The 17,976-nt window shown below is 31.4% G+C and overlaps 4 protein-coding genes across 4 annotated transcripts; 3 read left to right on the top strand and 1 right to left on the bottom strand.

The window, feature by feature from the left end:
* Positions 1-691: 691 nt before the first annotated feature.
* On the top strand, positions 692-6,841 carry PKNH_0400900 (liver stage antigen 3, putative; the record flags this gene model as incomplete). Its single annotated transcript, XM_002257802.1, has 2 exons — positions 692-898; positions 1,088-6,841. 2 exons carry the CDS (start codon positions 692-694, stop codon positions 6,839-6,841), a joined length of 5,961 nt encoding a protein of 1,986 aa, XP_002257838.1.
* A 2,069-nt stretch (positions 6,842-8,910) lies between these two features.
* On the top strand, positions 8,911-10,171 carry PKNH_0400800 (Plasmodium exported protein, unknown function; the record flags this gene model as incomplete). The annotated part of the gene is made up of 2 exons (XM_002257801.1): positions 8,911-8,982; positions 9,125-10,171. 2 exons carry the CDS (start codon positions 8,911-8,913, stop codon positions 10,169-10,171), a joined length of 1,119 nt encoding a protein of 372 aa, XP_002257837.1.
* A 2,804-nt stretch (positions 10,172-12,975) lies between these two features.
* Positions 12,976-14,963, top strand: PKNH_0400700 (Plasmodium exported protein, unknown function; the record flags this gene model as incomplete). The annotated part of the gene is made up of 2 exons (XM_002257800.2): positions 12,976-13,086; positions 13,221-14,963. 2 exons carry the CDS (start codon positions 12,976-12,978, stop codon positions 14,961-14,963), a joined length of 1,854 nt encoding a protein of 617 aa, XP_002257836.2.
* A 2,054-nt stretch (positions 14,964-17,017) lies between these two features.
* Positions 17,018-17,976, bottom strand: PKNH_0400600 (tryptophan-rich antigen; the record flags this gene model as incomplete). Its single annotated transcript, XM_002257799.1, has 2 exons — positions 17,018-17,779; positions 17,908-17,976. 2 exons carry the CDS (start codon positions 17,974-17,976, stop codon positions 17,018-17,020), a joined length of 831 nt encoding a protein of 276 aa, XP_002257835.1.

Raw genomic sequence — 17,976 nt, 5'->3', positions numbered from 1 at the left:
TTTTTTTTTTTGTTCATTATTTTCTATAACACAATTTTTTGTGAAGTAAATTACATATACTGTTAATTTCTAGATAAGGTAGAAGCCACTTGTTTGCGAACTTTTATTTTTCTTTTGTGGTGAAGCCGCAATCTAAATTTTATAAGAATCGCAACTTGGTGGATGCTATGTATAAGTTTGTAGAAATGCAAACTTCTTTTGCATGACTCATTCGTTAGATGCTTTATGTACATTGAAGCAATGAGCGAAGAGGAGTGACATGCACAGAAGGTGTTCATAGCGTGGCACGTAATATATATATATATATATATATATATATATATATATATATATATAGAGTAAGCTATGCGGTATAAATGTACACAGATGTACAGTATATATACATATGTACGGGTGAGCAGGAAGCAAGCCGTTTTCTTTAATCCGCCTTTTGTTATTATTGGATTTTAAATTTTGTGATTTTTTTTTTTTTTTTTTTCTCTCAATAAATTAATAAAATGTTTTTATGTACCTTCGTATGACAAGTTAGAAAAGGAAAATATCTTCGAAGTATTTTGTGTTCACCCCTTCGGACACGTATGTAATAGAAGCACACAAAGGAAGGAGACAACAGGAACATACATGTAAATTACTTTGAATCTGTTTTTTTTTTTTTTTTTTTTTTTTTCTACATTTAAAAGATTTCATAAAAATGATAAATAAACGACACAACAAGAGTTTATTTATACATAATGAAAGGAATAATCCGAACATGAATAACATTTTTAACAGAAAAGATATGTCCACTTTAAAAAAATGTCACATGAAGGGAAAATTCAATACATTTCCCCTTTTGTTCAAAGCAATTACTTGCGCTGTTTTGATATGGGTCACGCAATCGCCTGAAGGGTCCCGGGAGGTATGCATGCACAATCGTCGGAATACATAGGAGAATGAGGATTCCCATTCCTACTCTCATGAATATACTTTTATTTGTATAGATGTGTGCACTGCATATATGAGGTTTTCCTTTTATGACTCCTTATATTTCACTGAACAATGGTCATCCTTTTTTTTTTTTTTTTTTTTTTTTTTTCCTCTTCCACAGGATGATTCGCACGAATCATGGAACAACCAGAATAGCCAGTTATACAAGGAACTAGATGTGGCCTTCACAAGATCATTAGCAGAAAATGATGATATGAATGAATTTTATTTTACAGCGACGAAAAATGATGTCTTAGAAAATGAACCCAGTGAAAACTACTTACATGAAACTTCCACGGGAATTTCGGAAAGTGATTATGCAGAAATTAGTAAAATTATCATGGACCAGTTACAGAAGGAAGAAGAGAAAAAGGAAAGTAATATGGGAAATCTTCGAAAGAGAGCACAGGGTGTGGAGGAAGATGGTAATGTAGAAGAAAGCATCGAATCAGTGTGGAGCACATTGAGCAATGTGGAAGAAGGAGAAGAATCTACTACGCCCACATTTGATCATGTGAAGGACAACGTAGAAGAAGTAGGGGGATTAGAAGGAGCAGCCGAATCTGCTTCCACTGTATTTGATAGTGCAGAGGGAAGCGAAGAAGAATCTCTTTCCATATTGGATAATGTGTTGAAGGAGGCGGAAGCAACGATAGAATCAGGTAGCAGCCTATCTGATAACGTGACACAGGGTATAGAAGAACCAACCACTCCCACATTCGATGAGATAGTGGAAAGTATAGAAGAAGAAAAGGTTGAAGAAGCGGGTGTCCCATTAAGTGATAATGTGGAGAACAATGTTGTGGAACCAGTAGATGAGGTTGTAGAGGAAGCTGTACAAGAAGCTGCGGACGAGATCCTAGAGGAGGAAGAGGAGAAAAATAAAGAATCTTCCGGCGTAGTCGCAGAGGAGCCAGCACAGGAGGCAGCAGATGAATATGTCCAGGAGGCTGTGGAAGTTGTACAGGAAGCTGCAGATGAGGTGATAGAAGATGAAGAAAAAATAGAAGAGCCCCTAGAGATATCCGCAGAAGAACCTGTAGAAGAGGTCCTGCAAGAAACTACAGAAGAAGTACTAGTAGAAAAGGAGGAAGTGAATGAAAATATATTAAACCTATTAGAAGAAATAAAGGAAAGCATAATAGATAAATTAGAAGTAAATGAGGAATCGAACGAATCTTTATTTGGAGGTGTAGAAGATGCGGCCCAGGAGGTTGTCGAGGAAGCTGCAAACACTAGTACAGAAGCTCATGCAGTTGAAACTGTTGAAGAGGAAAATGCAAATGGTACTACCAACGTTAGTGAAGAAGGAATTCTAGAATTAAATGCCGACGCCGTTGATGATACAACCGAGAGCATGGCAGAGAAAACTTTCGAAGAAGATATATTGAAAAATTTAGAAGAAAATAAAGAGGCAAATGAGAACCAATTAGAAGATTTAAAAGAAATGAAGGAAGAATTATTAGACTATGTAGAACAAAATGTGGACGACAACGAAAACTTGATAGTGGATATACTGAAAAATTTTGAAAAAAACACGGAAGTGAATGAAAGCGTATTGGAAGATTTAGAAGAAATAAAAGAAGATATGCTGATGAATATTCAAATGGCCGAGGAAACTACGGAAGAGGTGTCTGACACTTTTCAAGAAAGTGCAGAAGAGGTAGCTGCAGAAGAAAACATTTTTGATGTTATAGAAGAAATAAAAGAAAAGGTAATGGAGAATCTGGAAGAAACTACAACCGAAAGTGTAGCCGAGGGCACGGATGAAAATGCATTAGATGTTTTAAAAGAAGTGCAGGAAAGCTTGTTTGAAAACTTTGAGCAGAAGATAGAAGCTAACGAAAATATTTTGGGAAGTGTATTAGAGAATTTACAAGAAAAAGTAGAGTTAAATGAAAATGTGTTAGAAGACGTCCTGGCGGAAATGAAGGAGGAAGCTGTCAGTCAGCAGGAAACTGCGGAAGAAACTATTGAGGAACCCGTAGTAGAAACTATTGAGGAACCCGTAGTAGAAACTATTGCGGAACCCGTAGTAGAAACCATTGAAGAACCAGTAGTAGAAACTATTGAGGAACCAGTAGTAGAAACTATTGAGGAACCCGTAGTAGAAAATATTGAAGAACCAGTAGTAGAAAATATTGAAGAACCAGTAGTAGAAACCATTGAAGAACCAGTAGTAGAAACTATTGAGGAACCAGTAGTAGAAACTATTGAGGAACCAGTAGTAGAAACTATTGAGGAACCAGTAGTAGAAACTATTGAAGAACCAGTAGTAGAAACTATTGAGGTACCCGTAGTAGAAAATATTGAAGAACCAGTAGTAGAAAATATTGAAGAACCAGTAGTAGAAAATATTGAAGAACCAGTAGTAGAAAATATTGAAGAACCAGTAGTAGAAAATATTGAGGTACCCGTAGTAGAAACTATTGAGGAACCTGTAGTAGAAAATATTGAAGAACCAGTAGTAGAAAATATTGAAGAACCAGTAGTAGAAACTATTGAAGAACCAGTAGTAGAAAATATTGAAGAACCAGTAGTAGAAAATATTGAAGAACCCGTAGTAGAAAATATTGAAGAACCAGTAGTAGAAACTATTGAGGAACCCGTAGTAGAAACTATTGAAGAACCAGTAGTAGAAACTATTGAGGAACCAGTAGTAGAAACTATTGAGGAACCCGTAGTAGAAACTATTGAAGAACCCGTAGTAGAAACTATTGAAGAACCAGTAGTTGAGGCTATTGAAGAACCAGTAGTTGAGGCTATTGAAGAACCAGTAGTTGAGGCTATTGAAGAACCAGTAGTTGAGGCTATTGAAGAGCCCGTAGTAGAAAATATTGAGGTACCCGTAGTAGAAAATATTGAGGTACCCGTAGTAGAAACTATTGAGGAACCCGTAGTAGAAAATATTGAAGAACCCGTAGTAGAAACTATGGAAGAACCAGTAGTAGAAACTATTGAGGACCCCGTAGTAGAAACTATTGAGGAACCAGTAGTAGAAACTATTGAGGTACCCGTAGTAGAAAATATTGAAGAACCAGTAGTAGAAACTATTGAGGTACCCGTAGTAGAAAATATTGAAGAACCAGTAGTAGAAACTATTGAAGAACCAGTAGTAGAAACTATTGAAGAACCAGTAGTAGAAAATATTGAAGAACCAGTAGTAGAAACTATTGAAGAACCCGTAGTAGAAAATATTGAGGTACCCGTAGTAGAAAATATTGAGGTACCCGTAGTAGAAACCATTGAAGAACCAGTAGTAGAAACTATTGAGGAACCCGTAGTAGAAACTATTGCGGAACCCGTAGTAGAAACCATTGAAGAACCAGTAGTAGAAACTATTGAGGAACCAGTAGTAGAAACTATTGAGGAACCAGTAGTAGAAACTATTGAGGAACCCGTAGTAGAAAATATTGAAGAACCAGTAGTAGAAAATATTGAAGAACCAGTAGTAGAAACTATTGAGGAACCCGTAGTAGAAACTATTGAAGAACCAGTAGTAGAAACTATTGAGGAACCAGTAGTAGAAACTATTGAGGAACCAGTAGTAGAAACTATTGAGGTACCCGTAGTAGAAAATATTGAGGTACCCGTAGTAGAAACCATTGAGGAACCCGTAGTAGAAACCATTGAGGAGCCTGTAGTTGAAGTAGCAGAAGAAGTTGAGGCAAATATTGTGGAAGAATCTACTATAGAATCCGTGGAAGATGCATTTGAAAAAATTATAGAAGACACTGCAGAGATAATAGTTGAAGAATCCGTACAAGAAACAGCAGAGGAAATTTTAGAAGAAGTTACACAAGCTGTAATGGAAGAGGCCACAGAAACTGTAGAAACTGTAGATGTAGTAACGGAAGAATCTGTAGCGGAAAAAATTGAAGATATTGCACAGGAAATTTCTGCTGAACCTATACAGGTAACTATTGAAGATATTGTAGAAGAAACTGTAGAAACCGTCGAAGAAAACATAGAAGCTGTGGAAGAGGCTATTAAAGATATTGTAGAGGAGGCTGCCGAAGGAACTCCAGAGTTGTCTGTAGATGAAATAATAGAAGATGTTATTGTAGAAGCTGTAGAAGCGGTTCAACCAGAAGAAGATACCAAGGAAGAAGCAGAAGAAACTATAAAAGATATTGTACTAGAAACTCCACAAGACACTTCAGAAGAAACTGTGGAAGCAGTTGTAGAACACACTGTAGAAGATAACGTGGAAGAAGCGATAGAAAACATTTTGAACACCCCTGCCGAGAAAACTACAGAAGAGTCCGAAGAAAGCGTAGTAGATAATTTAGGAGTAAAAGTAGAAGAGGTACTTGATGTACAAGTACCAGAAGTAGACCAGGATTCTGCACAAGATGTAGTAATGGGAGTAAGCGAAAAAGAAAGTGAGGAAGGGCAACAGATCGAATCACCATTGCTTGAAGTTGAGGATGACATTAAAAAAAAAGTTTTGGATATAATCTCTGGAAATGTCGAGGAGGAGGGTGATGAGGACTATGAAGACATTGAGGATGAAGAAGATGATGATGAGGAGGAGGAGAAAAAAAATGAGGACGAAAAAATGGAAAAACCAGTAGAAGTCGTTGTATTAGAGGATGCTACGGAAGTTGGTAAAGAAGAGGCAGTAGATGAAGTAGTCGGTGTTGTCCAACATCCTGAAGAGGATGGAACACAGATAGAACAGGATCCTCTAATATTGACGCAGGATCAGGAGGAGGCCGAAAAAATTATACGTGAAATGCTTAGCGGCCTCAAAGAGGTTGAAGATAAGGAAGAATCCGTTTTGGAGAAAAATGATGAGGGAGGCGACCAGATGGTTGAAAAAAATACGCAACAAAAGGAGGAAGAGGAAGAAGAAACTACAGAGGAAGAGGACGACGATGATGAGTCAGAGGAGGATGACGACGAAGAAGAGGATGAAGAAGAAGATGGAGAAGGGGAAAGTGAAGTAGATGTGGAGGAAGACGCGAAAGAACATCTAGGAAATGGACAATTAGACGCACAGAAAAATCTTCTGAATATGCTTTCCGCAAATGGATTATTTCATCCAAGTATGTTAGGAAATTTAAAACAGTTAGAAGCATTGCAGAAAAGCATACCTGGCTTAATGGGAAAGACCAAGGGCATGTCACCAGCTGAAATTGAATATTTACAGAGTATGTTCTCTGGTGCTTTAAATGGATTTGGTGTTAAGGGAATGCCACCAGTAAACATACCAGCAGAATTACAACCATTTCTAATGCCAAAGAAAGAAGAAAAAGTAAAGCCCCAAGATAAACAACCAAAAGAGGAAGTGCCAAGTAAAGCAGTACAACAGGAGAAAGCACAGGCGAAAGCTGTATCTGCGAGAAAATATATATCGCAATTGCTCTCATTTCCAAAGGATATGTCTAGTTCTCTTAAAAAATTTAAAGAAGCTGCATTGGAATTTTCAAACATAATTGGATTAAACCTTGAAACCATTAAAAAGTATTTAACTAGAGTTAAAAACTTCCTTTTGAGAGTGGATGAAATTGTGGATAAAGAAATAACTAATATACTGGAGCAAGGAGGAAGTGGTCAAAATGTTGCAGCGGCTAATGAAGATTTTATGAATAAGATGAAAAGACTAGTAAATAAATATAAAATATTGTCCATTCCATTTTTCACTGGAATAATGGGTTCATTTGGATTTTTGGCATTTGGAGCAGTTAGTACATCTATCCTATCATCTTGCTTAACCATATTTTCCGTAACTTATTTGGTGTCCAAAATAGATATGAAGGTCAATAAAGATAAAAAAAGAAAAATCTACTCCTTCTATTTAGACGCGTACAAGAATATGTCGTACTTAAGAGAATATTTTGAAAGTATTTACAAGCAGTTCGTAAGGTAGTTAGGTCTGTATAGTAGTAACTACATTAGTACTGCATGTTTGTGTAACGCATTTCGAAAAAGTAACAAAAAAAAAAAAAAATAAAATAAAATAAAATAATAATAGCAGAAACCAAGAGAAGATTGATGTTGTGTTGCTTTGTGTGAGGGGTGTACCTTCATCTGCATAAAAATTTGCGCACTTTCTTTTGAAACTTTCCATAATATAGAAATGGGAAGATAGGAAATCCAGCACCACAAACCATATCCTTACGCTTTTTATTTTATATTTTCTTATGGTACTTGCTTACAGAGGGACTTTCACTAACTTTGTGTATATCCCAGAAAAGTGCGCTTTGACAAATTGAACAATTTTTTTTTCTCTCCAAAATTTTTTTTTTTTTTTTTTTACAAGTACATTTTATTTCTATCAATTAATTAAATGTTGGAGATAGAAAATGTATATTTTTGTGGGATTTCCTCTTAATGCTCATGTATGTGTGGCAGGAATCGCGTGAAGGAAATCATCGCGTGCATATCTTCTCCTCACATATATGTACTTTTGGGGGGGGTAAACGTGTATATAGGCAAGTGAGTGTGATGGTATATACATGCTTGTGCACATCCCCAAACAATCCGTAATTTTTTTAAATCGAAATAAGTAAATATATACATTTCATGGGTTAATTTACAAATTTTAAAAATATTACAAGTTTACATAGAAAAATATAGTTTGTATGTTTCGCCAAGCTGCTGGTACATATTAAACTATTCTTATAAACTCTAATTTTTAAATTTTAATTTAAATAAAGTAAAAAAAAAAAAAAAAAAAAAAAAACTCCTGGTTTTTGTGGAGTTTATATAATACTAAATTATATAATATGAATATATATAGATCACAGGAGTTAGAAGAATTTTGCCGTAAATAAAATATGTCCTGAAATGTTGCCAGTAAAATTCATATGGATAAAGCAGAAAAAGAAAAGCCATTTTGCACTAAAACTTTTGAAATAAAAAAGAGTTTAATAAGACATTTGATTTCAGCTTCGACATTCTCATATCCCTTTTTAAAATTTCGTTTTCCGCTTTTTAAGAAAGCATAATAAAACACGGGTGTTTATGAAGTAGTGTACAATAACTGTGGATTTAAAAGTAATATATGTATATATATAATGCTAAATATTGACATAAATTTTTAGAAAAAATATTTTTCCTTCACTTAAATTTTTAGTACAGAAAAATTACCGATTCTAGGGAGCGGTTAAATATTTTTTCCCCTAAGACCATTTTTCCATACATGTGAACTTGAAATTGTAACGTGTTTCAAAATTAAAAATTTGTAGCAATTCCTATAAATATGTGGTAGTTATACAATTTTTACACTTTTAAATATTCCCTCGATTGCGCGATATCCATGTGGTTTATATATTTATGCGTTTTCGGAATTCCTACATTCAATTTTTTTAGTTTGTTCACCGTTTTAAATAAGTAACCATGGGAAATATCTTCCTTTGGAAGAAAAATAATATATCAAGATGTTTCCCTGTTTTAAAATTAAAGGACTAGTTAGTACATTTATTTTTTCTTAACATTGTTGTACGAATTTCAATCACATAAAATTATATTGATAGTATATTGTACTAATTATTAAAAATGGTTTATATATTATGAATAATTTGCAAGGTATAAAAAAATAGAATTCCAGAAATGCCCTTTACCTTTGGGAATCCATAGTTAATTATCTATATTTTACTAGGTGGATTATATACATACTTGTGTAAAGCCCAATTTTTAAGATTTCTATTACTATATATGATGAAAAAAATTGAGATAGAAAAAAAAAAGAAAAAAACTTATCTGCTAACATGAACTACCAATTTTAATAACTCACAGATAAAGAACAACAGATCCTATCATCTATCTATAGAACAATATATATATGTATCTACATATGCATATGAGTATATAGGTATGTGTGCATATATGTACACAGGTACTTAAGTATATATTGGAATACCTTCCATCATAGTTACATATGTCACATGAAATTAGAGAAAATAAATTTTAAACAGAAAAAAAAAAAGATGAAACATGTTTGCCATTTTACTGAAAATATCTATGCTAGTCTTTTTGCCATTATCATGCCAATACGATAACAGCTCGGTATGCATTATATTTATAATAACATTTTAACATGCTCATTTTATTTTTTTTAAAAATGCATAAAATTCTTGATAGCGATGTGGCATCAGGACATTTACTTTCACTAATCAAAGGTGCATTCCTTTATAATTCCTTTTTTTAGAGTTCATGTAGTGTAAACTTTAAAAGGAAGGATGGCTTTGATCCGACATCCCAAATGAAAACTAGCATACTATTGTTAGAAGAAATCGACAAGGAAGTTGAATCAGTATGTGACTCAGAATCAATATTCTCTAAAAATGAAGAACGAAATATAGGAGATCCAAGTGATGTGCAAACTGTGTATGAAGAGTCCCTGTCATGTGATGTGAAGAAAGAAATACCATTACCGAGTGGACAAAATTTAAGCTGTTCCGATAATGAGCGTGTATTAGAAAAAGGTGAGAAAACAGGAATATCAAAATATCTAGCATTTAAAAAGAAAATAAAAGAAATTGAGGAACAGCTTAATCATTCCAAGCAGAAAATAGCGAACATCCAAATGCTTAACATAGAAAATCATACAAAGAAATTTGGAGAAGCTTTCGAAAAGATTAAATCAACGAAAGAGAAAGCGTTGAAAGCAGAAATGATAAATATGATGGAATATAGAAAGAGGTTAGATGAAACACTTGAAAAATTTAATATGCTGAAAGAAAAATTAAAGGAACAGAAGATAATGAACCCTGAGATACTTAAAATGATGGATCATCAAAAGGCTTTAAGAGAAATTAGAGATTTTGTCCAAAGAAAGTACAACGCCGATGTGTCCTCCTCCTTAAACACTATGAAACGCATTAGGGAAACGAAAGCTCTTGTACCTAACCCTGTAGGATTGTTGGATTTTCAAATAGAAAGAGCATTATTCAAAACTTGCAATTATATAGATGAATGTGAATACAATCCATATATTAGCAGAAATCAATATAGGATGTTGAAATTTAAAAAATATGGTGCCATACTCGCCTTACCCTTTGTAATCGCATTTTCTGCACTGGGATTTTACGCGGACGAAAATTTGTATAGTGTGATTTTTGGTTTTGCGGCTTTGAGCTTTATAATATTTTTTTACATACTTGTAAAAATTTTGAAATATGACTTGAGATCACACGGTATATATAAGCCTCATTTCATGGATTACGTTAGAAGCTTTAGGAGATGTATAAAATGAATTGTTAGTTGGTTTTGTTACGTATATAATTAATTTTGAGACCTTGGTCTTTACCGATAGTAGCCAGCTATTCTTAAGAATTGGGGGAAATTTTCCTTTATTTATTAATTTGTTTCAAATTTGAATACTTAATTTTTTCTTCCCCTTAATGTCATTTACATGATATTTTCGTTGTATTTGATACTGTGGAATGATATTTTTCTATGTATCGTTCTTTTTTTTTTTTCTTTTTCTTTTTTTTTTTTTTTTTTTTTTTTTGATTCCATTACGGTTTACGTATGGTGTTGTTTAATTAGACAAATTTTATTTTCCCTTTACGTATGTGTGTTTTCAACGATTTCCCATTTTTTTTGCAACGCTTCTTTCTACTAACCCTCATGAGGAATCTACTATTCGGTCCGTCCCTACTCACTAGTTCGAACTTTTTCGCTGGTGGTGTTCCATTTGTTCAGTTTCTTTTAAATAAAGTTGGAAAAATAAAATTAGCACATAAAAAGAGTTAGTGATTCAGAGGATGGAAATGATAAAATATTTATGAGTATACTTCAAGGGATAGAGTTATCTACATGTAATAATTTCAAAAAGGGAAGACTTTTATATTGAAAAAAAAAAAAATTTCAGTACATTCAATTGCGTGGATTATTGGTATTGATGATGAAGCTATTAATGATAAGACTTTAGAAAAAATAATAATTAAGAATGAAGGGTTAATATTGGCTACACCCCTCACATTGCTTGTTACTTCACTTTCGGTTTTTATAGAAATAGAAGTTTTATTTTCTGTTCTTATAGTTCTTGTTGTCTCAGACTGTATATTACTTTTGTTTGTTTATTAAAATATAAATTTTAAAATATATAAAGCGTTGATTAGAAAAAAGGGAAAACTTATATTTAAGGATTATATGGACAGTTTCAGAAAGCTATTTTGAGTAAGCTCTGAAAAATTCAGGGGAGCTTAATCATATCCAACAAAAACAGACCCATGCGTGTGTATATATATATTTACACAAATACGTAAACATTATTGTATACCCTGTTTTGTAAAGGTAATTACGTATATTAATGCACTTTTATGTGTGTTTTTTCCTTCGTAATAATCTTTATTTTAATTGATTATTTGAAATTTTATTTATCATATTTGTTATTCACATTTTTATTAATTATAAAAACGATTTGTTTCCCATTTCTTAGGACGAAAACTCTTTTTTTTTTTTTAAATAAAGGGAAGAATTTTAAATATGTTCATCATTTGTTTTCCTCATTTTATTCCTATTAATTTTATCTAAGAAAAATAGGCACTTGTGAGAAACGAACACAAAATTTATCGTACATAATTTGCAGCGTTGCATATATGGATAAAAAATTATGGACGTGTAAGATAAATATAAATTTGTTTTGAATGCTATTTCTTCCCTACCGATTGTTGCATATATTAGTCCACAAATTATATCTTCTCTTTTTTTTTTCAAATGTTATACTTGTATATTTTTATGCTATTAAAGAAGATCTAATTTATGAAATATTTTTTTTTTTACATTTAATCACAAAAATTAAAAGCCAGCATTCCCCAAATTACGCTGATATTGATGAGCATATTTTAAAAGAATATATTTCTTCGTTTGCATGCATTTTTTTTTTTTTTTTTATTTTGCGTAAAACTGTTGTTTCATTTGGGGAGAGATTTTTCCGAAATTTTACCATTGCACTGTCATGGATTTATTTCGTCCTGAGTAAATTTCGTTGAGACACTTTCTTTTCATTAAACAAAACCTCTTGAATTTAAGAAAGGAATTTATTCATATGTAGAAAAATAGGAAAAAAATTGCTGTATTATTTTTTTTTTTTTAGAAAATTTGAATTTAGGAGCTATATATTAATACATGATGAATATATGTATTCACTCTATGAGAAAATTAGGAAAAGAGCATTCCAAATTTGGATGCAAATTATAATATTAAAAAAATAATGAAGGGAAAAATTGAGGAAACAATTGCATCAGAATTTTTTTAAATATACAGAATATTCTTTTTTTTAACTATTTGAGTTTGAAGAATTTTTTTTTTTAATATTATACGTTTCATTTTTTTTTAGAACATAATATACATGATTTAGTTATATTAACCTAGTTTTTTTAGAATAAAAATTAGATAACGAATTTAATAAAAATTTACTATTTTTTCCTGTTTATGTTTCTTATTATAATGGTATAATGAATGGTATTTAATTTGTTTATTTATAAAAACTAATGCTGTAAAAAATGGGGGATATTGTGATCTTTAGTGTTTAGTAAATATATTTTTTATGAATTCAATTGAACCCAAATTTTGTCATTTGTGTAAGTACGTTTTACCTAAATTTGATATGTTAATAGTATGAAACATTTCTTTTTCGAATAACTAGAAAAATAAAAATTTTCATCGTTATTATGTATAATGGTTGTTATATATATGGACATATATATTCTTTTATTTATGAACCCATTTGTATATACATCATTTGAGGCGAAAAGTTGTCTTGTTGTAAAAGGATTTGTACAAATGTTTCAGTAGTATATTTCTTAGGAATCCCCGTCTACTCTGTTGCCCCATTATGAATTAAACGATAAATATACATGCATATGTATATATATATATATATGTATACAGTTCTATATGTGCTTAGGATGTACGAATAATTCATAAATATATTTTACCTTTTTAATATAAAGTAAAAAAATAATGAAAAGGGAATAACGTAATTGTAGCATTTCCATTATATGCTTGATAATTTAAAAATCATTTCAACATACTGTGTCCGTTGATAATATGATTACGTTAAAGGACGCCTGGAAGAAAGAAAGAAGTAGTTTCTTCCTTTTTAAAAGAACTCTTATACTTTCCCTTTTGCTTTGGATATGTCAGCATTGCAACAATGAGGTATAGATGATATTTCCTGTGTATTTTAAACTCCCATATTTATATTATTTTAAAAAAAATTTTCTTCTATATATTTGCATGATTGGTGAACTCTTTTTCATAATGATCCTTTCTTTTCCTGAAACTTTCTTTAGGGAACCATCAGTAAAACATTGGGTATAGGGCACAGCGTAAGAACCACTCCCGGTCAAAGGTATAATCGATTATTAGTCAGACACGAACTTATTAATAAAGTAGATGAGGAAAGTATAAAAGAACAGCTGGGATATAATACACAGAGAAAAAGTGTTTTGCTAGAAGATGGAAATAAGTTAGACAAGGAAGAAGCAAAACGGAGCAAGGTGAAAAGTGGGAATTCATCGAAGAATGAAGATGTGAAAGGTTTTAATTTAAAATTTGGACGTGAATCAAAAAAGGCAAAAGGAAAAAACGGTAACCAAAAAATTAAGAGTGAATTAAAAAATGGAAATAAAATAAAGAAGGAAGAAAAGGAAAAAAAACTGGGTCAGAAAAGCGAAAATAAAATGACTGTAGGGGTGGGGGCAGAACGTAATGACCAGAAAAGCGATGATGAAATATGTTCAGAAAAAGTAGAAGAAGAAGGAGGAGCGGAAGTGGGGGCACAACGTGATGATCAGAGAAGCGATGATGAAATAAGTGCAGAAAAAGTAGAAGGAGAAGGGGATGACCAGACAGGTGAGGAAAAATTAATTTACGAAGTTAATGAAGTAAATGATAATAAAGAATGTGAAAATAAGGAGCCAAAAAATAAAATTATAAATGTTGAGGTTTTTTTAGAGAAAAAAGTAAAAAATAAAAGAAAAATAAATGTAGTGGTTACACTAGAGAAAATTCTGAAAGATAAGGATGAGTTGATTAATAATGAGGATTACTCTATAGGGAAGGAAAGTATAAATTACATTGATGCAGAAGGAAATGATGGTGATAAATTAGGAAATTTAGGGGACCACGTTACTCCAAATTTTGATGATATTTTGAAACTTGATAAAGATAAAAAAGATGATAAAAAGCGTAAGTCAAAAAATACTAAGAAAGAAATGCAGAAAAAAATATTTTTTCGTTTAAAAAAATTAATGAGGATATTAAAATTTTTAAATATTATCGGTATGGCAATAGAAACAGTGAATAAAATAATAGATAAACATATTGAGAAAGTAATGTTCAAGGCGTATGCTAAGGTAGACGAATATAAGAAGGATCCAAACATTAGTAAAATGAAATACCAGCTGATAAAATTTACATATAAAGGTTTCTTCTTCATAATACCCATTATAATTATTGCAGGAGGAATAAGTCTTACACAGGTGACTAGTGTAGTATCATATGGTTCTACTTTTATAATAATGTTGGGTGTTTCATTTCTTATAGGAAATATAAAGAGATCGATAAGATATCAATTTAAGAAAAAAGGAATTGATAACCCCGGTATTCTGGATTATTTAGATCTCTTGTTAATATTTTTATCGAAATTTGAAAAAAAGGAAGGAAATCCCGAAGGGGAAAATGCATATGGGCAAAATGTATATGGGCAAAATGCATATGGGCAAAATGCATATGGGCAAAATGCATATGGGCAAAATGCAACCGGTGAAAATGCAACCGGTGAAAATGCAATCGGTGAAAATGCAATCGGTGAAAATGCAATCGGTGAAAATGCAATCGGTGAAAATGCAACCGGTGAAAATGCAACCGGTGAAAATGCAACCGGTGAAAATGCAACCGGTGAAAATGCAACCGGTGAAAATGCAACCGGTGAAAATACAACCGGTGAAAATGCATATGGGCAGGAAGAGCCTACCGAAATAAGAACTCTGAGTGATATTATACTTCTTATGATTGAATCCCTTAATAATTAATTTTTATGAGGTAGAAAAAATGTACACAATTAATTTGGTACAATACAGTAAAAAAATATATATGCTTAATCTTAATATGAATTATGTATGTCCTCCGACATTAAAATTTGGAAGTATATTTTTTATAATTTAATGTTTTGTTTAAAAATATATAAATATTTGTACATATATATATATTTTTTTTTTTTGTGATATTAAAATTGTTAAACTGTTATTGTACATCAAATGCAAGAAATGCATATCTGTACGCTTGGATGGTATGCATATATATCTATATCAATAAATGTTATATATGGACAAATATTTTGTCTATATATTTACACATTATTATAATTAATTTGTTAAACAGTAATTAATGCACTTTTTTTAATTATTGAATTAAATAGTATTTTTACATTTGCAGCATATTTATAATTTTTAAAATTTTTTTAGTAACAAATGAACATTTGGACAATTAAAAAAGTTTCCTATGCTTTTACAATAAAATATGGACAAGATGTCCTCTTTCCTTTTGTAAAACGAATTCCATCAAATATGATACATATATATATATATGTATAATTCTAATTATTTAATCAGAGAATTTAATGAATACTTTTTTTACTATGGCTACTTGGAAAAAAGACATTATTGATGGTGATTACGCTAGAAATATCACAGAGTGACATTCATAATTGGAATTTCCTCAAAAAATACTGCCATCATTGTGTAGACAATTTATACCCTTTAATAAGTTAACTGCACTACACTATCTTTTCCAGTATACTCAAATATTTTCAAATGATGTTTACTACATTGTGTGCTAACAAAACATTGTAGCGATTATGTACATTCCAGAAGATAAAAATATATAAAGATAAATATACGTAGCATGTCCGAATTATTAGGAGACTATTAAATCAGTAGATTGATTACCTAGTCTTGGGGATATATTAAAGCAATATAGCATTGCCTCTTTTTATTAGTTTTGCAGACAGTATAAGTAAATAAAAAGGGGAAATTCACTAGGTATAATGATATTAATTAAATAGCAAAGGAGATTTGTAAATTGTTGCAGGTATTGTGCTATAATTATCGGTATGGGTATATGAATTTTGTTAAGGATACTATTGTATAATATGATGAAACATAGGAAAGAGAAAGGTTAGGATAAATACATCTTTTATTTATTCTCTTCTGATGCTAATGAATTGGCCTTACTACCATGGGATGCTAAAATCTGCACATTGGGTCACACAGTTATCATTTCTTTACAGAAAATAAGAATTGGGAGATTAAATATTTCCGTTTATAATTCATATCAGCACAGTTATGTGCAGTTATCATGGAAGATTGTGGAAACTGTATATCGGAGAAGTTTTTTCATAGTCACATTTATGGACTTAGTAATACTCTCTTATGATAACTAATACATAATAAGAGAAGAAAATATTTCCCAAATATAATTTGTATAATATTGAAATTAACTAAGCAGAAGACAATTTTTGTTATTGTTTGTAATATGTAGTGGCACATTTCAACTATTATTTATATCTTCTGTACTTCGGTTACTATCTTATGATCCAGAAATGATAAAATTATTTTCCTTTCTTCTATTATTATCCATTCTAAATTTACTCTTCTGCACATGTTTTATAATGGCTGTACGCATTGACAACATTCGAATGTTTGTTCTGTGTAAATTTCTATTTTGGGATAAATTTTATTGGAGGTAAATTTATAGTGGCAGATAATAGCCCAGTTTGATTGAGAAAAAGGCGTTTCATCGGAAAGTGTGCCACTTGTGAATGTATACTTATTAATATTGTATGTTCATATATACAGGAGAACATATCTTTCCATGCTATCTTAAAATTACATATTTATGTCATAATAGAGAAATGATATATTTTTTAAATGGTTCTTTTAAGGGGAATTAAATATAAGATTGGATTTTTTAATCTTCTATTTTCTTAGGTGTTAACTATTTAAATGATAACTTGGTGCGGTAGAAGACATTTGGTGTTCGTTCGATTACTCCCCTTGTTCTTATAGCAATAATCCTATTTTTGAAGTTAATTTTTCTGAGTGTTAACCATAATTTCCCACTGCTTTTCTCTTATCCATTTTTTAATAAAGGACTCTCTCCATTGGTTAAACAAAGCATATTTATTATTTTTCCATTCTGACCAATTAGAATTCTTTATTTTTTTAATTAGTTTCTCCTTATTGTCTGTCCAATGTTCCCATTCTTCAGTTTTATTAAATATTCTATTGTTCAAGCTGGACAAATTTTCATCAGCTCCTTCTGTTCTGGAAATATCTCCAATTTCTGTTGTCTCTGTATAGGAATCTTCCTGATCATTCAACTCCTGAATTAGCCACTCCGCCATTTTTTCGTTACTCCAACTGATCCATTTATTGTCTATTAATTTATTCAAACTCAACTTGTTCCCATAAATCCAATTTTTCCAATCCTTTTCCATTAGATCATGCCATTCGGTGTTGGCCCAATATTCCCAATCAAAATTATCCCATTGTGCGGATTTCCTCAAAATATAATTTTTGTATGTTGGATTCAAGTTTCTGTCATAATGTGTCCACTTTCCATGCATTATTTCTAGCCATTCGTCCCATTCCTTTTCTTTTTGATCAAACCATGTCCGTTTTTCATTTTCCAAAGAAGAGGTAAAATCCTTCCATTCAGATTCCAGTTTCACCATCCAATTATTATTTTGTTCTTCACTCAATGTAACGTTATTCGCCGCACATTCTTGTTCCGATTCGAGTGAATTTGTTAAATCCGGAGTGGAGCTAAATTGTTCATATTGAATGGACTGAAAAGGAGTGAAAACAAATAAAATTTAATAAAATTTATGAATTCCTCTTTAGCGCATAATATTTATTTTGTTAAAAAATATAAAAAGGGAAAGGATATATGTATATGTGCGCATCTCTGTATTACTGGAGAAATATCACTTAAAAGGTAAACAAACGATAGAGCAAACAAAGTAATAGGTGTGAAATAAACCAT

Source organism: Plasmodium knowlesi (genome assembly GCF_000006355.2).
Source record: "Plasmodium knowlesi strain H genome assembly, chromosome: 4".
Taxonomy (NCBI): domain Eukaryota; phylum Apicomplexa; class Aconoidasida; order Haemosporida; family Plasmodiidae; genus Plasmodium; species Plasmodium knowlesi.
This window is presented reverse-complemented; position numbering and strand designations above follow the sequence as displayed.